At 44.1% G+C, this 25,763-nt stretch overlaps 1 protein-coding gene across 7 annotated transcripts in view; it reads left to right on the top strand.

Moving 5' to 3' along the window:
* The window catches only part of dlgap2a (discs, large (Drosophila) homolog-associated protein 2a), a 107,803-nt gene that overhangs the window by 39,638 nt on the left and 42,402 nt on the right, over positions 1-25,763 (top strand). For 4 of the 7 annotated variants that reach the window (XM_070979353.1, XM_070979351.1, XM_070979348.1 and 1 more), the window contains exon 1: positions 16,437-17,723. In XM_070979353.1, coding sequence (XP_070835454.1) covers positions 16,470-17,723 — 1,254 coding nt within the window. In that variant the 5' untranslated portion in view covers positions 16,437-16,469. Of the gene's footprint in view, positions 1-16,436; positions 17,724-25,763 lie in introns of those variants that run through there. The other 3 variants (XM_070979352.1, XM_070979349.1, XM_070979350.1) reach the window with 1 other exon arrangement.

Here is a 25,763-nt window from a genome sequence, read left to right as displayed (position 1 = left end):
GACAGGGCCAGAGATATCAGATGATGCACTGGCTTGCTACTGAATCGCGAGCACACTGTTGCTATGTATAGGCTCAGAGCACTCAGAAGAATGGATTGGGAGAGCGTAAGACTGATGGCTACTGTCAGGCCGCAGCATGGGTGAATCATAACGCTCCTATTTTCACCCATCTGAATTTCCACATAATGTTCCACCGCTTGAACATTTCCTGCTGGAACGGTCTTCTCTGACACCAGCGTTTTATTTTTGTCTGATTTTGCAGGGTGGAGAAAGGCGCGTCCATTCTTTTCGTCAGCCAAACCGGCGTCATTGACATTCGACATTGTGCCGGCAGAGCAGCTCATAAAACAAGGAGGGCCGGAGCTCGATGGCATAGTGCTCATCAGTTTATTGTGGTGCATTGTTTACAACTTGATAAACTCTAACAGCTTGAGGTCGCAGAGGAGCACAATCCCTTTACGTAACAGGGAGACTCAGTCCTCTGTGCCCAATGACAGACAGTAAGTCTACACTGAATCAGCGTGACGTGGGAGATAATGAATACAACACACGTCCTACAGTCCAACACTGGGGCTATTTTTTTTTCTAGATTCAAGGATGTGCTGCTTTCATTGCCCAACACTACCTTTCGCTTTGTGTTGTTCCTCTCTCGTTCACATGCTTGCACCAAAATCACATTATCATGCTCTGCAGTCTCTTCATTTAGCCAGCTATGTGCTCAGCAGCGCTGGGAAAAGACGTTAGATTCTTGAAAGCATGTCTGCCAGCAGGAAATAGGAGTTATTTCTTTTCATCTGGGCTTCTTTATTCTGCCCTCCTTTTCCTAATGACAGCAGGCAAACCTCACAGGCCATGTGAAACCCCATAATGTCCCCCCTGTAATGTACCAAATACAGTGTTTTTAATAATGATGTGTTTGGGTACATGCACATCAGCTGTGTGGGATATAGTACTTCAGTGACTACTCTATCTGCAGCTCTATTAGCTATTAACCTCAGTGCAACTCAGGTGAACACAAAATGAGCTGAGCAAGTCAGACAGATTTCCCAGTGGCCCAGAATTCATTGCCTCCAGTCGGACTAAGACTTGATAGCAACATAACACATATATGCTCAGAGGACCAGAAGTTTAGCGAGGAAAATTGAATGATGCTGCGGAAACAACATCGTCATTATCGCTATGACAAAACTGGATCCTGCACTATCAAACCTTACATAATAATTCAGGCCAATAACTCACTGCAGTCTCTAATTTTCATGTCATTATGGCATTTTGCGTCTGATGAGCTGCCTCGCCGGCTTTCCAGCAATGGCTAACACAGTGTCATCGTTAAAAAATGTCCCCTTTTAAATACATGGAGCACGTTAAGCACAAATCTTTAACACTGCCGCTCATCTCCATCCATGACAGACGTGCCTGCATGCCTCCGAGGTGCAGCCTTAGAGCTCGAGACACACTTTTCACTGCTAAAAATAAACGCATCTCATGCTCCCCCATCCTGGTTTTCAAGAGGAAACGCACACCCAAAGAGCATATGTAAGAGAGGGAGAGCAACAATGCTCTCAGCGTGAGCTGCTGGAGGGGACTGTCATTATTTTCAGCAACAATTATGACAAAACCGCACTTCTGTGTGTTTGAATTGCCCCCCTTCTCTCCCCATCAGGGAGTATTTGAATCTATGAGTGTGGCTGATTCGCTCACCAATATTTTCTCATCCCACACAAGTTTTGAAGAGGTGTTATTTGGAAGCCTTTGTTTAGAAATGATTTATTGGTGATGCAGTTTCGAAAATTCTCCTGGTAACTGCCGAAAGATTGTTGGTTTCAGGACTGAATGGGAGCCTTCGATGATGATGGGAATCTCGTCACATGTGTCAAAGTTGCAGTGATTGCTTCAAATTTGGTTTCTTTGTCCCGGAAATTCACTCGGCGTGTCAGAAAAGAAGAGCGAGTGCAGCCTTTTGTCGTCAGTGACCGTGTTCAATCATGGTATCTCCTGTGGCCAGCTAACCCCGGGACACAATAGCCAGCCCTTTTGGTCGGGTGTGTGTGTGATAATCAGCATCAGTCCGACGTGGCAATAATCCCAGATCAGAGGGGTTAATAGTGTGTACTGTGTCCTCGCCCTAAAGGCTGCCACCTCCCTAAAGGGTCCTCAAAACGATTCAATGCCTGGGTCCGATGTGGACCCCAGGAAACATTAATTCCTCACCCAGCCTCAGTGGAGGTCACTTCGGGTTAATCTTTGTGGCAGGAAGCTGGGCTGTGGGACTGCGGATGATGGATGCATGCCATGGCTCAGGCCTTCCATTAGATGCATTTTACTGAAACGTGAAACACCGAGTCACATTACTGGTGGCCAAGAGGTCTTGGATTATGTGTCGAGAATCACATGGAGATGGATTTAAATCTGCTTTCCATTTCTGTGAATGCAAAATGATTCCGGCAGCTGTGACATTCTTCTAAAATGCCCGTTTTGTGGCAGCAGGGTCACTGCCTTTGAGCTCAGCTGAAGTGCTTTCAAAGAGCAGACAAGATAGTTAATTTGGGTTACCTCTGAAACGCTGCCCACTCTGACCGCCTCAACTTTCATTCTAGAAACCAAACAATCCATCAGTGTCGGCAGGGAAGGTGCTTCTCTACTGGAAATGCAACCCGTGGTATTTTCCTTGTGGCACCGCAGACCTCTCCAAACTGGTAAAACCTCCTTCACACTCCCACTGCCCACCTTCTGAAAATCAGAGAGCTCCTTTTAAAACACATGTTGATGACTAAATGAGACCTTCTGTCTGGACAGAGAAGAGCTCTATTGCTCTCAAAATGTATCTCTCTCTTCTTTTAGTCGCTGTCTGATTCAGAGAGGTTGTTCATAGTTTTTTTTAGGTGTGGGATGACACAAGCTGCAAGGCTGCATTGACAACAGCTTGATAGAAGCCGGATGACGATGATGATGATGATGATGATGATGATTTCTAATTAACAGTGGGAGGTAGGTTGATGAGTTCAGTTCCGTTGTGCTGGAATTTTCATTTTGTCGTCTGTATACAGTGTTGGTTTCATTATAAATTAGTTGTTTAGTGTATAAAATGTCAAAAAAAATCCTGAAAAATATCACAGTTTCATGGACGCCAAGCTCTTCAATCGTGTTTATTCAGCCACACTAATCAGTGAATGGCAGTGTTGGTCTGTCGGTCAGCTGGTCCATGAACCGTGTTGACTTAAGCGATCCTCTGACTCCTCCTTTAGCATCAACAAGAGGTTCATAGTTTTGAGTGAAATGTCTCAGCATCATGAAATTTATGACATTCATTCATGTCCCCATCAGGATGAACTGTATTCACCTCTACTTTTTACCAACGGCATCATCAGATCATATTGTAATTATTATTTTTCTTTTTATATTTAATGATTTGTCCTTGGACTTTTGTTTATGATCAAATACCTATAGAACTAATGGCACTCCCATCAGTCTCAGCTTTACTTTATGTTTAGCCCTTTTGCTTGATGTTTGTCTTCAAGAATCGATGAAGTCGTTGCAGATTAATTAGTTTCACCTCTAATATACTGTACAGGGCACAGCACATTTGTGTGTATTGTGCATGCAAAGTAGGTGTTTGTAATGCTAATAATGGCCTATTCCTGTTAAATCAAAGCGCATGTATTAGTGGGACATTTCTTTAGAAATATTCTGGAAGTAAGTGGAGGATATTTCACGCCACAACACTGATTTTATGAGTTTCTCCTCCCACTGAACAGTTTCTGGAGACCAGGAGCAACATAAATGCAAATGTGCCGGCTGGTTAGACACCACTTCTGATGATCCAATACTAATTACAAAATTGTGACAATTTTAGGAGCGCTTTGAGTTCAGAGCTCCCCCTCAGGCTGAAAAAACCTTTTAAGAAATCATGTTGTGAACCAGAGAATCAAGAGAAGCAGGAGCAGCTGAGGTCAAGACATACTGACCTTTGATATCGACTCAGTCCGCACTTATCTGGTGACCCTATAGTCTCTATTTACGCTCATGGGAAAACCCATAAGCACTTTAATTAGTCCCAGAACCATTTAACTTTATATCCTCATATACTGCAGCTCTGTGGACCCTGCCTGCCCCCACCCTCCCGTAAATGTAATGCTGCCACAGCCAGTGTTTACAAATGCATCCCCCCATCCCTCCTAATCTGTTTGTGATCAAGTTTTGCACTAAGCAGCGTGATAGGACTTAGCGAGTGATGCCCCGCGCTCGGCAAGAGTACACAACATTAATAACTCAAGGTAATGAGTTATTATCTATTGCCTTTATCAGATTGACAAAACCCATGGCGTTAACAGAGCGCTGAATGAGGGGACCAGCATCAATTAAATCACCATCTCTCATTGTTCGCGTTCAGCCGGCATTAAAGTTTGACAAGTGAAACATAATTAGGTATTAAATTGTATTAAATTGACCATTGAGTGAAACAGATTCAGAGCATGTTTCATATATTCCCTATTAATTCATGCAAAACAGCATTAATCCATCATAAGCATGCCTCGCAGCATGCTTGGCCTCACCTTGTCCAGCATTCACTCGCGCTCTTCTCTGGCTCCCTTTTCTTTTCACACATCCTCCATGTTTACCTTTGCCGAGCAAAAATGATGTGAGACTTCACAGCCCTTTGTCTCATTTACAGTAGGCTCACACACTCTCGCACAGACGTCTCTGAACGCAACAGTCTGTTGATTTTGAATCACACCTGCAAATATTGAATACTTTGTAATTTGTGTTTTCCCGTACTTGTGTAATCTCTCTGATGATGAACAGAAGGAAAAATGAAAAAGTCAACAAGCTACGTTACCCAAACTGCTTTTTTTCTTCCTGATTATGATCCTCAGCGCTCGTGGTGAGGTAATTGTTGCGGGCTGATTCATTTGCAGCGTGCGTACACATCACATAGTTTTTAAAAGCTCTGGCCTCAAGGACAAGCATTAGAGGCCAATCAGACAGCAGCGTGATGCAACGATGCGGTTGTTACCCTCGGGGGCTCGCCTTGTTGGATATGGAGATGAGTGGGAGGGATATCACAGGCGCTTTAATTGATTTCAGTCAAGGAAACAGACCACCCATGTGTTATTCAATTTCACTATCCATTCCAGCAAATACTGAAAAATCCACATATACAGCATATTCTGTGCTAACGAAGCTAACGATAAGTAACTGGACTTAATAACCTAGTGACATAATTGGTCCTCTTTGCTCATGAAAGAGGGCGACACGGTGCACAGCAGGTAGTTCGCGTGCCTCACAGCAAGAAGATCGTCGGTTCGATCCCCGGGTCAGGCAGGGCCTTTCTGTGTGAAGTTTGCATGTTCTTCCCGTGCATGCGTGGGTTCTCTCCGGGCACTCCGGCTTCCTCCCACAGACCAAAAACATGCTCATTAGGATAATTGGTGACTCTGACATTGTCCTTAGGTGTGAGTGTGAGCGTGAATGTTTGTGTGTCTGTATATGTTGCCCTGCGATCAGCTGGCCACCGGTCCAGGGTGTACCCCGCCTCTCGCCTGTTGACAGCTGGGATAGGCTCCAGCCTCCCCGCAACCCCGAAAAGGGATAGGCGGGTATAGACGATGGATGGATGCTTATGACAGAGCATTCACAGCAATTAGCAATTAATAGATTAATTTAATAATAGTTTGGTCCATTAGATGTCAGTCCAAAACCCAAAGATATTCAGTTTAATATCATAGAAGACATAGGAGACTATACATACTGACATCTGATCAGGTTAGTGGTGAATATATCCATGTAAATGACAGTAACTATTTTTCTGTAACACCCTGTGCATTCATAACCTGGCACACCAGGTGGTTTGAGACACAGACTCACGTGGGAAGACGTCCTTGGAAAGTGTTTGGAAAAGAAAATGTACTTTCAAAACATCATGTAACATCTTTTCCATGTAGAAAAGCCCTTCGTGCTGTTCTTTGCTCTTCTTTCAGTGAGGAAATACTCTCCCTTTCTGATGTAACTCATGTGATAACACCATCTGTGCTAACCTCTTCAGCAGCAACCATTGCTGTTTTTGAACAGTTGCTTCTCTCGCTGCTGTCGCACCTAAAACACGCCCGTAGCTGCCAGTAGTTCCAGATAGATTGGTCCAAACCACTGTGTCTGGTTTCCTGCAGTGGCTTTTTCATTGGTCTTGTAGATATGATATCTACCTGTGATGAATTCCAACCTGAGCCTAACTGCAGACTGGAACCCTTGATATTTTTCCCATGATGTTTTCTGACTACAAACTGGGGATGATCTCCTCAGCACCGCATTTAACAGCTGATCAGTGCACATTGAAAGAATCCACTTGGTGTGCTCTCTCTCTCCAAGCTTGGCCTGGGGAAGGCTTTTACAGCAATGCTCATTATGATGTATTGAGTCAAGAAACATGGACTTGGGAGGATCCAGCCACTGATTTGGACACTGTCACATCTCCCCATGCTCTGTATGTGGCCCCAGAAAAAGACAAACACTCTCCTGGCTGTGATGTGCTCCAGCTTTGTTTTTAAGTGACCTCCAGCTCAAAGCTTGGAGGAAGTTAACACGGGGAGTTGTTGCAGCGTCTTGATGGTGTAGACAGAAGGATGGATGTGTCTGTTGTGGTAGTGGTTCCTCTTGCTTTAGAGACGGTTATGTCAGAGACTGCTTTGAGAGCAATCTTGAATTTAAGCTGAATTGTGAGTTGCTTAGCTTCCCAGCCATGATGCTAATCTAAATATTGGCAAACATCTTTATCAGCAGCTCAAGAATTGTAATTTTGCTCCACAATGAGAATGGATGATACACTTAAAGGTGTTTTTTTTTTACCAGAAAGTTCTGCAAGTTCATTTCCTCCAAAGGATTTTCTATCTGTATGTTATTTATCACATTGCTGTATATTCCAAGAGTATTACCTCCAAGTCCGATTGTCTTGCCATCTCTCCGTCTCAGCTCTAACTGAAGACTGACCTGTCGCTCACCCTCTTTTTATCCCCTATTCCTGCCACTCTTCTTCACACGCTCCCTCAGTCCGACAGCACACAGACTCCCACGCACAAATACATGCTAACCCCTCTGACATTATGGATTACATCACTTCACAGAGATTGAAAAATGGCTCGCTGATGAGATTCAGTAGAAGAGGCTGCAGTCGGCCTCCTGGGAATAAGAACAAAAAGAGTGTGAAGTAGGGATATGTCAGCTGGAGATGGGAAACATGTTTGGCCTATCATCAATCAATCTCAACACTTACTGCTGATATGTTTCCTCTGTTTCTTGTGTGTTTCTCTCAGATGCAGACAAATATTAACAGGTGACAGCTGCCTTAAATCCAGTCCAGTGTGGTGGTTCTAAAAGCCAATATCCACGTTTTCCACATCTCCTTTTATCCCATTACAGCTCCAGTACTGAGGGGTGAACTAAATCAGCCCTCTCACTCCCCTGAATTATTACTAGAATCATGTGGTGGATCAAGGTGGCATGAGTGTACTCTTTGAACACATTATGCGACTGTAAAGGAGTGTTGCATAAGTTGCTTTTACCACCATCTACCGTAAGATTCTTACCTGATTAACTCTTTGCCGTATAGTCATCATACATATATGACTTAGAAGTGGGATTTTTTAGAGAGAATCTTAAGTAATATGTAAATTAGCATGCATGTTGCCAAAATGCAAAAAAAAAAACTCAGTGTGACTTTTGTTCCGGAAACTTCCTCAATGTAGATGTAAATGCAAAGTAACGAAGAAGAGGAACTCTTACAATACCTCCATGTGAACTGTAATTTCACACGTTCACGGTCATTTCTTTGTGCTGTTAATGTCTATGCAGCTTATGTTTTTACAAGTTCCACAAGTGCCTGCAAAATGGTTTTTAAAGTTAAAAGCTGAACAAATGAGTCAGTTATTTGACAAGTTGACTGACAGATAATTAATCAACAACAATTTTGAAGCTAACTCAAAACGGTTTTTGAGCAAAATTCAAAGGATGTACTGGTTACAGGCTGTCATACGTGAATTCTGATTTTCCACAATAGAAAACTGAATATTTTGGGGGTTTAGACAGTTGATCGGACGAAACCTGGACTTGTGATTGCCATTTTTCAAGACTAAACAATTCATAAAGAAAAACATCAGCAGACTCATTTATCGTGAAAGTCAGAATTAGTTGCAGCCCTTAAGTTCTTAACATTTTTGCATTATCAATAGGATGTAATGTAGCAGTAACAACCCATACTGTACAGCCACATCACTGATAATAGTGGCATCCATTTGCAGCTCATCGCTCAACAAGTGTATCAGTAGAACTCCGTGGAGTGGCTTCATCTGCAATTTGGCTGCTCCAGCAGTGGGTAGTCAATAGTTTTTGTATGATGCGTTTAGAGCGCGCCCAGGGATGTCAATAGCACTTCTTTCTATTTCACTGCTGTGAAATTAGGCCAGTAAAACACTGAGACAGGCACTTACACTAATTACATTTTACTGTCAGATGTGTTCAGGTTCACCTGCACTCCCTGGAGCGACATGCAACCTTCCTCCATCCAAAACAACACGTGGGTGCTGTGGTGTTTGTGGGCATCTGTGTGCACACAGAGGTGGGTCTCTGAAGGCTTAGTGCAGCAGGATGGTTCAGTGTTTGAATCCTTCCAGTCACATACGGTGCTTGTGGTCCTTGCGGTGGCGACTCCGTGTAGCACTCTATCAGCACGACTTGTTTCCACCCTCAAATGCTGTCAGTACTCTTCATTTTATGATCTGATTATGTCCAGATTAACATCACGGCAAATCCTTTAACACGCTGATCGACTTTGTGCCTCTAATGTTCCGGCTGACTTTGGAGAAAAAGGCGAATGAGAGACAAGGATCTGAACTGGACCATCGGTATCACTTCCATCTCAAAAAGTCATTATGGTCGGCCCCCACCCTCCGCTCTCTGAGCCGCTGTGGTCTGCAGAGAGGAAAATTACATTAGAGGGGAAAGGATTTCAATTGTCTTCTTGAGGCTGAGGAGTGCGGATGCCTGCAGGGCCTGGGGGACCTGTAGTGTTTTTAAAATCAGTTCCGTGATGGGATTGTCTGTGGGGACCGAGGCCTGCTCTGGACCTCCTCGTCTGATGGGAAACGTGAGCTCGGTCCTGAGTGTTTGAAACAGCGGCGCGTCTGCCGCTGCTGACTCGAGAATTAAAAACACCGGATACACTTATCGCTTACGTCATCCCTGCAAATAATAACAGTGTGACATTATCAAATTGTCTCACATTTTGTCCCGACGTCCTCCGTGGCTGCAAAGACAGCAAAGGAAGGGAACTTCAGAGCACGTTGCTATGGCAACCAGGAACACTTCTGAGGCTTCCTCTAACAAGTTGCCTGGGAATGCAGTCCTGGCTGTTACATAAGATGCGACTTACTCTCTCTCTGTCTCGCACACACACGCGCACACACGCACACACACACACACACACACACACACACACACACACACACACACACACACACACACACACACACGCAGTCACAGGGCTTTTCCTGTGGCAGAATTTCACATTCAGCATGATTTATTCATAGCTGGATAGCTGCGCTGGATTTATGATTCCACCATGTAAATGCAAGCCCATGCAATCTACCACACTTGGCAAGAGTACGCGCGGGGGCATTGTTGGACTCCAAGTCAATTTCTGTGGCTGTTGTAAATGAAAAGGGGGCTTTGAAAAGATTGAGATTGAGGAGATCGTTGCTTGAATAACAAACGATACAAAGATAGCAAGACAATTTGGCAACATTGCTGCTCTTGTGATGTTGTGTGGGATGAAATTACCGCAGCTGAGCATGAGCACGGCTATGCATTTTCAGCGGGAGCATTAACAAATTTAGCGTTCAGTTCCGAAAATACAAAAGAGGAACCAGAGGGTTGGGCAGCACAAAAGCTTCAAGGATTGTCATTCTCTTAGGAACGAGGAAGAATGCTGATCCCGACACTTTGTTCGAATTCTTTGTCACCTATCGTTCTGTCCCCACTCTGACTGGTAGAGAGAGACCGGAGCTGAGGAGGAGCGCTGAGCGTAGCACAGATAACAGACTTCATCATTAGCGGGCTCATGATAAGTATTCAGGCATTCAGCGGCTTCTCCTTATCTGGCCTCCATAATCTCTCTGCAGCTAAATACTATGGCTGCCTTCAGCTCGCCACTCTGTAGGTGAAATTGGGTGTTAGAGAAGAGAAATTGCCATTTTACGTTTGTTGGGACAGCCTGCCAATAGCCTAATCATTTTTGAAGAGATTAGTGCAGAGGCTGATAGACTTGTGTGCAGAGCTCTTTGGGGAGGGGATGCAGCAATATGCATATCTGCTGTTCTAGTTCCTGTTCACTCTGTATCAGGATCATTTTACAGTCTCCTGTACCTGCTATCTCCCCAGACTTTCCCAAAACACGCAGCCACACACAAACTCATTACTGTTGTTTACAGAAGCTCGGTAGACAATAGCCACTTACCTCCGCCAGCCTCTCCTTGCTCTAATCTATGCCTTCATGCTCGCAGGCAAACCTCTGTCCTGCTGGGAGGAAGATAGTGGGGTGTAGACTTTGATTGTTGTTGGTAGTCATACCCAGACAGCGCTCTCAGGCGTGTAAGCGTAACCACATTCAGCTTGGTGCAACACAAACTGCTGGAGGCAACAGTGCCAAGCCATGAACGCACATCTGTGCACGTGTAAGCATGTGCATCATTGCAAGCTGGGGTTGAATGATACAGTCCTCCCAGGATTATATCCCTTTTTGTGGGGACTGCTGAAGAGAAACAGGAAAGTGGGGACACAGAGGGGATGACATGCAGTAAAGGGCCCGACTCAGTCTAAGTTCATGGTACCCACTCTACCAGATGAGCTACTGTGGCGCCCCACAGTCTGATTTTAATCACAGAACTGAGGATACGTCATTATAAAGTTGTGTAAACTGTCATTATTCGATATATAGTACAATATCTGTGAAGTTAAAAGACACAATATCAACCTTACAGATTTGTTTGTTAGCATCTTTCCAGTTTTGATACGTGCGAGTAGTCGTTTGGGACCATCTTTACAGTGCGAACCTGAGATGGTCACTTGATTGGTAGTTGCAGTAGAGGGAAATTTCTTGCATGGGCAGTATCAGCTCGTTTCAGTGGTTTAAAGCACAGGAACATTTTTGTTGCAACAACGTGTTCAACGGTGCTCTATGCTCTGATCTGGGGCTGGAGGCCTGCCTCTTGTTCAACAGTCTGCACAGTTTTCATTTACATATTTTGCACTCTTTGTTGTTCACCATTACTCTAACGCGATATTTTGTCACACAGCTGAGCTTCTTCTGGTGGATTTTCGCCAGTCAATATGAAGGTCTCAATTCTCTGTATGCAACCCGAGCTCATGTGACTTCTAGAAGAGCAGCAGCACCTGACTATGACTGACAACTCTCATTACGTAATGGGACATTTAGTCAAATGTTTTCGAAATACAAGCAACATGAACTACTGTCACTGTGACAGAGCAGTTCCAGCTGTCAGCTGTCATGAGTGGATAAACAGTCATTGTGTTATTCTTTGAACGCTGGAGACAAAGTTCATGACAGACTCCAAAGCTTCATGTCACTTTCACAGAAGCGAGTGTGTTTCTTTCTTAATCATGTAAATCATCGTTATTGTAAGGCTCCTCACTCCACACTCCCCAACATGAATTCCCAGTTTGATTTCAGGCCTGCTGTAAGAGTTTCTCCTCTCATTGCATAAGCATGTGAGCAGCCATGTGAACATACATGTCCAGTTGTGTTCATGCACTGCTGACTCTGCAATAATGTAACTGTTTTTCATCTCGTGTCTCAGCATTAGATGTCAATCACAGCAGAAAACATGAAAGGAACCTTCTTTTTTCTTGCGTTTCAGGTGTCACACTCGGCCAGAGACAGATGGTCTGTGAGGAAAAATAGCACTGATTGGCTCCAAATTGCTGCAGCAGTTTGAAACAGCTCTGGTAATTGAGTATCACATTAGCAACTAAAATGCTGTAAGTTCGCTTTCAGCTCACGCTTCAAATATACAGTATGCATAAGTTGTCCTGCGCTGTCACTCGGATGGACAAGTGAGCAGGATATCTGCCAAAGCCATAAGCTGGGGCCTTATTTTGATCGAAGCTGCTATGCTGGATATCATGAGGCTTGCAAAGCTGACAGATTTGCTGCTTTGCCTCTGTCCGTTGCCTCCTTCTCCAATCTAATAGCGCAGACCATTGCTGATTCGCCCCAAGGGTAGAGGACCCAATTCCTTCCTCTGATTTTTAGAAGAAAGACCAGAATTCTGGGGAGACTGCATTTAACCTTTGGGAGATGGATAAGAAAGCCGCTCTATCGATTTGTTTTGCTCAGAAAAGACGGGGTGTGACTTTTCCTCTGGCCTGTGGGAAGAGATGCTGCTGGAATAGCTTGACAAAGCTGTTTTTGGATACATATCCTCACCCAGTTTTTGTTTCAGCTTGCTCCACAAAACATTGCTACCTGCCTTTTGACGTTTGTCATACACACAATTTCTCACTGAATTTAAAAGCATGTAGGATTGAAATGAAATTGGCAGATGTTTTCAAGCTGTTTGGGTCCTTTGGACTCCTCTGAAAGGACTGCATGTATGTGTTAGCTGCTAGATTGTTAACTGACGTAGTGAAATCCATGACTAAAAATAACCTTTACTGTTGTAGCACTGATTCATATTCACCAGCAGACCAGTAGTACAATTAATATTGAAGCAGTTTGGGGTTTTGATGCCAGACTACTTAGAAACGACTGATTCTTTCACTGACACCAAACATTAAAGACTGTCATCATGAGTCTCTTGTGTGTTGCCTCAAACACTGGGACGCTTTCTCATAGTCGCCTTTATCTTAATCCTCTCTTAAATAGTGCTGCAGCCAGCCACCATGCTAACCACTGCCAAGTCTGAAGGTCGCATGCCTTTGATCTCTCAGTCTAGTCCAGCGCTTTATTATCTTTTAACTTTGTTTTCAACTCCAGTTAGGGTCTGAGCCAGTGGAGGAGTGGGAGCTGTCAGTGATACTCAGTGCAGATATAATGCTATTTAAATGCTAATGTGTTAAGAGGAGCAAAACGACCTTTACTCAGAAAACAGAAGCCCTTAATAAATGAGCCTCTTCCTCTGACTCTGCTTCCCGTCCCTCCACACCCAGTGTCAGATATACGGTATGTTCATGGCCGTCCGGCCCAGAGGGCTTTGACGACATTATAGAGCTGGATATTGGTTCAGGTGTTAAGTCAGACATAATTGGATGATTGCAGAATATGCCAGATGTTGAGCTGAATGTGATTGGTTTGTTTTTTTCTGCTGCTGATGTTTATCATGGGAGGGCTTTTAGTCATCGCAGTGAATTGGTTTAGCCTTCAGCGTAAAGAAGACACCATCAAGCATCCCTGCCTTTGCCTTTCTTACAAATATCAGATATTCTTACTCGTCTTCATTAGCATAATGATTATTATCATTGCCCCAGCGACGTTTAAAAGCATAAATAGCCTGACATTCAAAGAAAATGTTGCCTTCCTGCTGTATGTTGTGCTGAAATTTAATTGCCATCCAGTTTTTGAATTCATGCTCCATCCTAGCAGTCCATCGAGGCAGTTGGCACCCTTGCCAGGAAGCTGATAATGTGATGGCAGGTGCTGGTATCAGTGTAAAAACAACAAGCCCTCTGCCTGTCACAGATACTTGTCTCCCTGTTTGCAGAGCACTTGCCAGAAGGATGCACACTCACTGAGGGAGCCGCTTTCCCTCAATCTGCCCGGCGTTAATGTTAAGTAACCTTCAAAATGTTTTGTAGGACTTACTTTTTGAATCGACTTTCTTCTTTCCTTTAGCGAAACTCCAATTCTGTATCAGCAGAGGTGAAAAAGGAGAAAGAGAGATGGAGGGCGGATGAGTCTGTCATCTGTCGTATAATCCCAGGAAATGCCATAACTCTGCCGGTAGATAATTTATTCAGTGCGGCTCCCTGAGATACCTCAAGGAATAGTCAGCCGTCAGAGAGAGGCCTTGGAGTAAGACAGTGACATAACTTCAGACAGAAATGTAGCATCACATCAATCAATAATGCACCATCATCCTTTTGCTGCAATTATTAGCAAGCAGTGAGCTGGACCGACTCAAGCCGAGCAAGTTCGTCTGATTTAGCCTGTTGTTTGTTTGTTGTACTCTGTAGTAACATTATTGATAGCCATTTTCACCTCTGTTGTGTGCAGCCTTACAAAAGCAGCTCCTCCTGGAGGAAAACGTCTTATCCTTTTTTTTCCTCGCGCACGCTTTGAGTCGCCTGGATTAATTTTGCATCAGGCTGCCAATGAGACAACCTCACGTAAGGCTGGTAAACAAGGAGAATTTGTTTTCATCTCGACAGATGGAGGACGACAGCAACAGAAGAGCAAGGCTGCACCTCAGGGGTTGAGATCTTAGACCTCATTAAAAAGAAGTTTGAATGGAATAAATTTCATCCAGTTTGAAAGATGAAAAGGAGCATCCACCCTTAGTCACAATTCACTCACAGCACACGGGTTGGAGGGTTATTTTATTTATGAAAATGAGACTTTCTCAGAGTTATTGACAAAATAATCAAGAGGAAAAGCCTCAATATACCTGACAAACATGTTCAGGGCGCAGCAACAGGACCCAGAGGAGCTGCACTGAGCGCAATGTCGGGGTTGTAACTTGTATGCCAGAGTGAAGCTTATGCAGTTGAATTTGAATGTTGAACCATCCACTAAATACTTTTGAGGCATCCAAAAATCTGTTGTGATTATGTTACTGTTTCTGTTTAGTTGCAGCACAGGTTGGGAGGTGCGATGTAGAGTCAGCACAATGTAAATGTAACATTTTCATATCTGTGTGTGTGAACAAGCTATCCCTTAAAAGTCTATCTACTGTATGGCACTGTTGTATGATTTACTGGATTTGTCAGGTGTTTAATTTGTGGGATTACACAGAGGGAGAGATTTCTGTCTGATTGTTGTTTTCATAAACACTTTCACCATTGATTTCTTTTTCCTCTCAGAAATTTAAATATCTCTTCATATATGGTCAGACTATATAGGAAGAAGATTATCCATATCTCCAGCTGGTTGGGCTAGTGGGCAGTTGTTTTGACAGAAGATCGACATCTTTAACAGTTCACATATTGTCACTTTTTTTTTTTTTTTTTTTTTGGCGGAGAATAGGTGTTTGGCAATACTATTGCACATGTGAATCTCCTGTGTAGCTACAAGGTTGTGGCATTTTGCTGGTGTTTCACTCATCAGTTCTTCTACTTTTGTTCATTGGTGCACCTGAATATGCCAAGTCAAGGTGTTTTTCCTCTATCACTGTTTTGTCTGAAACTCCCCTCCTACTCCGGCTCCTACAACAGCAGTTCATCTCTCCTTCTTTTTATGGGGTTACAGTGGGAGTGAAAGTGCATGGGTTTATGAGGCGTATCATTGGCAGGCAAGCAAGCTTAGATATGATTATTCTTTGTTTGCTTATTTCCTATTTCACAAGACGACATACAGATAAGTTTGAAGTATGACCTCGTGAGCTTTTCTAAAACAGTGTCCAGCTTTACATGGAGAACCAGGTAGTGAGGATACAAAAGGAATATTATTACACAAAAATATAGAACTAGAAATACTATGAGCCTGCAGGTGCAGGCTCATAGTATGTATAGTATGTTTTGTAATATAGCATAACTTAGTCATCATTAGGTAGTTAAAACCTCATAAACTAAAGAAAAATATCAAGTTCATTATTTAGTGGGTCACTCATAACATCTGGCTGCATACTGTTCTATGTGGAATTTTAACCCCCGTTGTCCTGATGTGATTCAGTTGTTGTAATTAAACTGGGCACAGATGGTGGTGAGGCATAAAGATAAAGTAAACCTATCGTCTGATTAAGTTAAATACATTGATGTAGGGTGCTGGCACGTCTGCCCTTGGTGACCACAATTGGTTTTTAATCTAAGACTACATGGCCAACAGAAAGAAAAGGAGGGAGGGTGCGTTCAGTGATCGTCTCCCAAGGACGCCTATCTGGCCGTACGCCTCACAGCGCTCTCCTCAGGGCTTTGACGGATGACACCAGCACTGCGGAGTGATAGGCTATTATTTCACTTTGCATTGGATAAATGGCAGTGCGAGTTCCCACCTGTCGCCTGCTTTTCTCTTTCTTTCGTTCTCTCTCTCTTTTTTCCCTGTCTCTCTTAGCAGTACGCCAGCCCAGACCTGAATAGAAAGGACAAAAAATGGAACTACTGAGATTTTGTCTGTGCAATCTGTTGATTTCACTTTCACATTTCAGATGTGCTACGTTTTGAGGGTTTTTTGTGCCCTTTGTAGTTGGAGTGGATGTGGAGAGGGAGAGTATGGTAGATAATGACCAACCTGTTTGAGACTGACATGTCATTTGATGAGGCTTTTTCCCCTCTCTTCAGCGTTAAGTGTGAAATGCATTTCTTTTTCTGTGAAAATGTTTTTTACTTTGGGTGTGATCCAGTATTCTCTCTCTTTTTCAGACCAGCAGTATTCATGGTCGCCCTCGCAGTACTTCGATGAGGACAGCTATTCCCCTCCACCCAGGAACATGAAGGGTCTCTCTGGTGGCCGCCCTGCCCAACTCCAGCTCACCTCCCCCACCTCAGCCCACACCTGCGGCCTGGCCGAGTGCGACCATTCCCTGGACCATCACCTCCACCATGGCAACTCACGACCCCACTCCTACCTCCTCAGCCCTACCGAGAGCTGCCCCCTTGAGAGTCACCATCGTTGCTCCCCGCGGAGCTCCATCCACTCTGAGTGTATGATGATGCCAGTGTCCATGTCGGCCACCGACCACTCCATCTCTAGTAGCACTTTCCCCCGCATGCACTATGGCAGCGCTTCACGGGACAGCGGTGGCAACACTTCTGGCGGCAGGGATTCCAGAGATGACGGTGGCTCATCCTCGCATGGTGGCAGTGGCAAAATGAACCGAATCCCAGCAAACCTCCTGGACCAATTTGAGAAGCAAATGCCACTGCACCGAGATGGCTTTCACACGCTGCAATACCAACGCACCTCCACCACAACCACAACTACAGAGCAGCGCAATGAAAGCCCAGGGCGAATACGCCACTTAGTCCACTCGGTACAGAAGCTCTTCACAAAGTCGCACTCTCTAGAAGGTTCCTCCAAGATGAACGGTACTAAAAGTGACTCCCACCGGGACAGCTCACACCACCACCATCACCACCACCAAGGCCACCACAAACACAGCAAACGCAGCAAGAGCAAAGAACGTAAATCCGACGGCAGCGGCAAGCAGCGCTCGGGAGGTTGGTGGAGTTCGGACGACAACCTGGATAGTGACAGCACGTACAGAACACCCAGCGTCATGTCACGGCATCCTGTGGATCACATCAGCCATTGCTACCCTGACTCAATGCACGGCCACCTGGCTGGAGACCTGTCGTTGAAGACCTCCAAGAGTAACAACGATGTCAAGTGCTCAGCCTGCGAGAGCATAAGCATGGCACCAGAAGGAAAGTTCATGAAGAGAAGCTCCTGGTCAACGTTAACGGTCAGCCAAGCCAAGGAGGCCTACAGAAAGTCCTCACTCAACCTGGAGAAGCCCATGACGCCCACCGACCTCAAGCCCAACCTCAGGCCCTGTCACTATCTACAGGTGAGTTTGGCTTATTTTGCTGTGTGTCACAGGTCGGGTCTCTCAAGCTGCACTTCCCATAGTTATGCAAATTTTCCACTCAAACGCTGCAGCTGCTAACATCACTGATCGTAAAAATCTGCAAGCATATTACTTGGTACAACTTGATTGGGGAAATTCACCAGCTGATAAATTTAATTCATTCAGATGATCTGTGGATGACTAAATGAAGGGTATTTGATGGGTTTTGGTGAAAGGAGAAGATGGTTTTTCCGGTGACGCCTCATGACAGCAGCAAGCAATTGAAGACATGATAAAAACATTCATTTTGTCTCTCAGTCACTACAGTGGTTGAGTACCCATTTACCATAATATAAAATTCATAAGAACTTGAGGCACTGTAGCACAGAGAAGAGCATCAGTCACCAAACTTAGGCCTGTATTGTGCAGCACAAAGTGTTGCTTTTCTACAGGCATTGAATGAATAGACAAGGAAGAAAAGCTGCTCGTCTCAGCTGGATTTCTGATTGATCTAAAAGACAGTGTTTTGTTTGTCACTGCCCTCGATATTACAATGCGAACATGTCCTATGGCTCAGCATGTGGCTGGCAGCAGAAGGGACTTGCACAGCAGGACAAATCAATTAACTCCAAAAATGATCTTCGCCGGAGGGAAAGTGTTGCCAATATGAGCATAAAAGACCAGAGATCAATGCTGATTTATACCAAGATTTGGCATCGGGTTCAGCCCAGAAAAAGGTTAGCATTTAGCTCAGGCCCATGAGCAGCGGGAGACCCCATAGCATCGCTGGGATCAATTCAAAGTGAGTCAGCACTTTACAGAGAAGGGTCTCATAGGTTTTATATGCGTGCTGAAGGGTATATGAAAGAGAGAAATGAAAAGAACACATGCTCATAAGTCCCAAATTGCAAAAGCAGGGAAAAATAGATTTAGTAACAATGCTGCTCAATATACAACAATGTGATATCTGATAGCATCATGTAAGTACCGCCTGCAGCCAAAGTAAAGTGAGCACTTCAGCACATTGGGAGAGAGGACTTGGAGACTCTGTGCTCTAAGCAGAGTGTGTTGTATGGATTAAAGACTGCTGTAAACGGAAAGCCAATACATTACTCAAATCAGACAATGGAGCCAAAGAAACAACTCAATCTAAGGTTACGTCAACAGAAAATGTTTCAGAGGGCTAATTCTGATGGGCATATTTTTAAACATAACTGATGATCATTTTGAACTGGGCAGACAGTGCACTGATCCACTCAAATTTTTTACAATCCCACTAAGTGCAGTAATCTTGCAATGAGAGATTCACAGTGTTTAGTGCCCCCTACCCTTTTCTGACTTCCATTTGGTCATTCAGCTGAGGTAGTGTCCGAGTCGCGGCACTATAAACACTTCTAAAAATAACCTCCTCTCCTCTTTCCTGCCGCAGGGCTATATTTAGCCCACCGTTATCAATCCAATCCATGCGGGGTGACACATCGTCCCTCCCCTGAGGAGAATCAATGCCCTCTCAGAGGGCTGGAAGATGCTTCGAAGGAGGGGGGGGGGGAGTTTAAGATACGTACCGCTGAAGTCTGCGCCTCTGTGGATGCATTGTGATACTCCACGAAGCAGAGGGGAGGGAACAACAAAAGAGATGCCTGTTTTTGCACCCCATGGCTACTGTGGTTTCTCATCACCAGGAGCAGTCAGGCAGAGAGATGGAGCCAATAGTCAGGGATGATACTTTGCACACACCGAGGGGTCACGTCGAGAAGTTTTCACTTCCTGCTGCTGCTGAATTGGGATTACCCACAGCTGCCTGCACTATAACAAAATAAACTGTATCCTGGGAGAGTACGTGTGCTGGCTGTCTGTCCATGTGCGAGTGAGAGTGTGCGTGGGGGTGTTTTTTTTCTGTTTATCACACAGCAGATGGTTTGATGATGTGCTAGTCACCTTGTTTGCGTCCTTGGTTGATGACAGAGGGAGTGACGAACTTCTGAAGTGTTTGTAAAATGATGAGACATTGAGCAGTAAGATATGCAGGACTCGTCTTATTGAAATATCTGTATGTTATGCTGCATGAGGGCATGCAGCAGGTGTGTGTGTGTGTGTGTGTGTGTGTGTGTGTGTGTGTGTGTGTGTGTGTGTGTGTGTGTGTGTGTGTGTGTGTGTGTGTGTGTGTGAGAGAGAGAGAGAGAGAGAGAGAGAGAGAGAGAGAGAGAGAGAGAGAGAGAGAGAGAGAGAGAGAGAGTGAGTGAGTCAGCTTATATGTATGTATGAGAGATCGATTAACTGGACACTGGGGGAGACAGAGATAGATTAATATTGCCTGTTCTCTGAAATGACAAATGTTTGGGAATCAGACCTAGCATTAGCCATCGCTCTCTGTCATTGGCTAAGCCATTTCACAGATTAGCCCCAATTAGCCACCCCCTCAACACACACACCCACACACAGACATAGGTGCATGCATACACACAGTTTTCAGGATGTTCATGGGTTTGACTGTTAGCGAAATATTAATGAAAGAAGGTGATCGGGGCAAAGCATTTGTCTGCTGTCTGTGACAGGCTCACTTGGATGAATTTCAAATTCTTTTCGTACATATATAGCAGGTGTTCGGGACACCATCGCTCTCTCTGACGCACACTCTCCAAATTAGATATGCAAATACACCTGGACTGCAGTAACAGCTGTAACCTGTGTCTCTTCCACCTTCCTTGCACCCTGCCCATAACTTCACAGCACAATAACTTTGTCTTACTGTCTCAGTCCTGATTAAAAGTCAGTGGCTCCAGCAAATGCTACTCTGTTCTTTTCCCGGCATACAGTACCGTAGTACAAAGGGAGGATTAGTCTTTGATAGTTTTGCTGATAGGGCATTGCGGAGGGATTTAATAAGCCAATTAATTGCCATGTTGGCTTGCCAAAGGTGGAGCTTCAGACGCAGAAAGCCTGCTGATTAAATTACAAAATGGAAGTGCAAAGCAGCAGAAACAAAACTGGCACTGTGACTGAAAGTTGCAGTAACATTACACACACACACACACACACACACACACACACACACACACACACACACACACACACACACACACACACACACACACACACACAGGGGTTCCCTAACTTTTTCATTAAGGGGTTCCCAGATAGCTATCAGGCCACGAACTGCTACTTGGTACGGTTTTATCCCAGGAACTCAGACAGCAGTTTGTAGCTAAATGTTACTCATTTCTGTTGCCTGGGGCGACAGCGTGGCTTTGTGGTTACCACCGTGTCAGCAAGCATCTGCTCACATTTGTGTTTTATTACCTTTCCTTTGATTCTACATGGACATCGTCAGGCTATAACCACTTCATTGTTAATTGTTCAGCACATATTCCCATATCTGTTTTGTGTGGGCTACTGCATTCCCAGAGCAAATCAATAATAATGGCTAGCTGTGGTAGCGTCCCAATTCTTGCAAGGTTTAATACCAGTATCGGCTGTTTTTGTCACATGTTCTTGTCAAGAATTCTTCACTGTATTAGGGTGTTTTAGCAGAACAGGTCATGCCTCCAGAGACAATGTCCAGAGAGGGAACTCTGAGCATTATTGTATTGGCCTTGACTGGTGTTTCTTCTTTTTGAGATTTTCTCTTCCACATATTGCTTCTGTTTGTACTTTACTGTGTGGTTAAGTTCGAACAGCTCTCATCAGTCTCCTGTAGGCAGCTGGTTCCAGAAAATAGTCTCCGATAAAGCAACTGTGCGCTACCTTCCCAGCACTAAACAAAGCACGAATACAGCAGCTGGGGAAGAAAGTCAAAAAAGTAGCAAGCTTTGGAGCCAGATATTTGTTCTCAGGAGCCTGAACTAAATGGGGAGTGAACATTTGGGATAATGATGGTGGCCAGAAACACACAATTAATGCCAGTGTTCCATGTTTGCTGAATGTGAAAGTAGGTAAAGGTGTTCTAGCTCATCAGTGGCTGTCTGTCAGCTTGATTTGATGTTTTCCTGCCTCCTAGTGGCCAAAATGTGGCTAGCACAGCTCTAAAGAATAATATGGGAGAAATGGAGATGGGAATCTCAGGCCTCTGCATTGACTATGTTTACATACACCAATTATTTCAGTTTTTGCTCTTATTCTGAAAAACACAATATTCTTACTAAGCTGTACATATGGATTATAAAATAATATTCACGTTTACGTAAAACCTGGATAATATCAGCATATTCCACATTTGAACTGGAAAATGCTACTTCGCAGTAAGACCTAATTCAGAAAATCAAACCAGAATATGCTGTTTACGTGACCCATATCAAATCTGGAGCATTGTCTTATTCCGGATAATACTGGAATATTAGTGTGTATGTAAATGTGGTCATTGATGGCATTTAGCTGCATAATCGGCCAATTACTCGCCCGTTAACACTGCGCGTCAAGTGCAGCATCTGATGTGGATTTACACAAACTGGCTCAGGGATTGTGACGAGGAAGGAGGTCGCATGAGAGATTTTCTTAGAAACATACAGTTTATTAAAATTAACACAGGAATATGGTGCGTGGATAAGAAACAGCAGCGACGAAAGAAATGCATGGATGTGTGAGGGATGAAACGTGGAGGCGGTGAAGGTGCAAAAGAAGATTATGCAGAGTGGATGTATGCATGGGAGGAAAATGTGATGACGATATGGGATTTATGTTTGTTGCATGTATTAATGTGAGGAATGTTAATGTCCTCAGCCCTTCAGGGATGATGATGATATGATGTTTTGCTCTGCTGTCAGTTTTTGTGACAGTGGACCTTAAAGTCACATTCTTCATGTATGTCATGATTTTTTTTTTCACAGGATTTGTTGTTTGACATCTTGGTCATAACTCAGACTTCATTAACATGGATGAAAATGAAAAACAAAAGAGTCAGCGATAAATTGAGAGCATAACTTTAAATGGCATTATTTCCGGACACAGGTCTCCCTGTCTCTCCCTCTTTCTCTGTGTCGGTGAGTAGCACACTCTCACCTGTCCCCGATCAAAAGGCGAGGCTTGGAACAGATGCTGCCGCTTGGCTCAAAGCTGACAACAAAAGCGAAGGCCGCGTACGGGGTTCTAATGTGAAAAGTAATTAAATGAAACACTCAGTTAACTGAAACATAATAATGAGGTGGAGGAGAAGTGTGGATGGATGAAGGTGTGCTGTAGCAGAACAAGGCAGGCAAAGCGTGTGTCCCGTGGTCACAGCATGAGGGAACTACATGCACTCGCTTTTACCATTAAAAAATGAGTCCAACAATGTGTTATACTCTTTTTAGATACCCCTGAAACTGTTTCCTTTTGTGCGCCGTACTTTTTTAAGTTCCTCAAGGTTTCTGTGAAAGAGCTATTTTTCAGTTTTTCCTTGGCCTCAGCTGGTGTGAATTGACTCAATAGGTCTCTCATGTCGTGTCCTTTTTTTGGAGTTTTTTTTTGTAAAAACTTTGAGCTATAGAAATCAAGTGAACCATTGTTCATATTTGTACTCATTTATTTTTAGAGTTATTGCATAATGAAGTGTTAAATTGAACTTTAAATATATCCTGTTTCATCCAGTCTGATTCTGTTGTCATGTCCTGTGTTTCCTAATTTGACTTCTGAGTGTTTATGAATTTCGGCTGCGAGTTTTTAAATGTAGGTGGGCGAGAGGTGAAGTGATAGGAAGAGTCAGAAGACTTTCAGGTCAAGAAAAAGGAACGCATGCATGCATGCATTCTCATTAATATCGATATGTACTGAGGTCATTTTGCTAAAAACACGGCTGTCACTGACAATAGATGTTTGGTGATTGTCAGGCTCTTAGTGTTAGACTTGGATTCAGAGTTAATCTCAGAAATAACATTGGCTTTTGGCTTGTAACACTATAAGAATCAAAAGGACCAGATTATGGATTATTTCACTCACCTTCCAGTTCACGACTGTTTCCTTTTATTATCAAGCGTGTCTATTTACACTTCTGTGCTAACATCTGATAGCATAAAGTGTCAGTAAATAAACAACATGAAGACAAGATGAACACAGACATTACAATGTCGCATGTGTGGGTGGGCAGTGTATGTGTGAAAGAGAAAGGCGAGAGAAGAAGAGTTGGCGGTGGGCGTGCGGTGGGTGTTTAATCAGGTCTAGTAAGGAATCCGCGTATTCATTCTCCCCTGCGAGGTGGGAAGAGAAGACAGAGACAGATAAAAGAAAACAGCACCTTCTCAGACTCGCACAGCAAACCCATGCAATCTTGTGGCAGGAAATGAGGGGCTGGAGGCTGGTGGGTGGGATTACTGATGATTGAACCGTTCTCTAACTCTCTCCCTTCCTTCCTCTGTCGTTCTTTCTCTCAGCCATTTATCCATTTTTCTATCCTACCTCCCTCCTATCCTCTCTCTCTCTCTCTGTGTCTCCCTGTCTATCTCACTCCACTGAAATGGCAGTGACTTATGTTTCTTTGTGCTAGAGGTGGTGTGTATAGATAGAACCGCAGAGTTAATCAATGAAATGCACTGCTGCACTGCAGGAGCGCTGGCTGAGGCCTGCCCAGCCCCACCACCCAGCTGAACACACATATACATACCCCACTCCCTGAGGCCTCCTGCAGACTCAAAGATCAAAGCAGAGGAAGTAAAGGTTGACACAATATGCCAATGTCTGCACTATCCTGCTATGAGATGCATGTGAACCATTCCTCCGATGTTATTTATAGGGAAAGCTGAAGTGCCAAAACAGCCTGGGCTTACAGTGTGTGCGAGGAGTACCTTGGTGGGTGTCAAGAAAACCTCGGTCATAAATATGATATATAAATACCTTTCCCCAAGTCATGTCTGTTCTTTATAGAGCACAATCCAGTTAATTAGAGGAAGTAGAAGTTCTGTTATTGTGACAGCGCAACTTTAAATGTGAATCTCACACTTGAGCTGTGAATTTTCACACAAACCTCGGCTCATATTCACTAGGTGCTTTACGTCACCGCTGTGAAATCCACTGTCGAGCAGAACGCGTTTTTTTAGTCGAAACTTCCCCAAGTAATTGCACATGGATGCCATGTCTTCCCTTTGTTGAATCTTTAGGTCAAGGTGAACATCCGTGTCGGCGAGCATCCGCACTCAGGCTTCACAAAGCATGCTGGGACGCCATGTGTGTTTCCCCAGCAATCAATACGGGCGCACTGCTGCACACACAGTTTCTTTATCTTCACAGGGCGACACCCCACAATCTATTCAGTTTATCAGCGAATCCAAATTAAACAAATCTCACCACAGCTTGCGCCTGTCCTCTGGCGTTCCGTTCAGTAATTAGACGTCTAAAAATATCAAACCCCTCCAAGACTTAATTAACCCATCGACTCCATTTGGTAGCTGGTGCATGCCTGTCTTTGGAGGGGAGATGAATGGCTTTTATCAGAGTGTGTGTGTGTGTGTGTGTGTGTTGAGTGTGCGTTCATGCCGGTGTGGGCGTGTATGTGTGAGTGCGTGTTTTGGATGGAGGGCATCAGAGTAAGCTTATGCATTCTTAATTCATGTGCTTTTCTGTACGGTTGTGTCCCTGCTCTTTTGGTTGAGATGCATGCTTGTGCGCCTCTTTCTGTCACAATTTGCCGTTACCTTTTCTCATGATGTAACACCGCAGCCTTGCAGTGAAACTCGCAGCCGAGCATTACAGACCCAGAGGACACACTGTAATCCTGATTAATCATGCTAATGCCACAACATCGATGATGCATAAGAGTCAAAGGCTGCTTTGACCCGGCATGGTCTGTGATTAACAAAGAGTAGGTTGTAATAAAGCCATAATTGATCAATTATCCGGGCTGTTTTGATTTGATGTGACACTTGTTAGAATAGTAATTGCGGGTGGGCGTGCACTGATGCCAGAGGTTAGTAGAATTAGTGTCACAGGGAAGTTGTTTTTTTTATGATGTAAACAGTGCGGCTGATGGATTTTACGTCTCATAAAAGTGACATCTCTCAAATGTTTGTTAACACAAGCAGTTTCTTCCGGTTGCTTTTCCTTCGTTTTCATGTGCTTTATTTTCAGCAGTGTGTT

Source organism: Chaetodon trifascialis, chromosome 14, assembly GCF_039877785.1.
Source record: "Chaetodon trifascialis isolate fChaTrf1 chromosome 14, fChaTrf1.hap1, whole genome shotgun sequence".
NCBI lineage: Eukaryota > Metazoa > Chordata > Actinopteri > Chaetodontiformes > Chaetodontidae > Chaetodon > Chaetodon trifascialis.
Note: the sequence above shows the minus strand (reverse complement) of the source record. Positions and strands in the feature narration are given on the sequence as shown.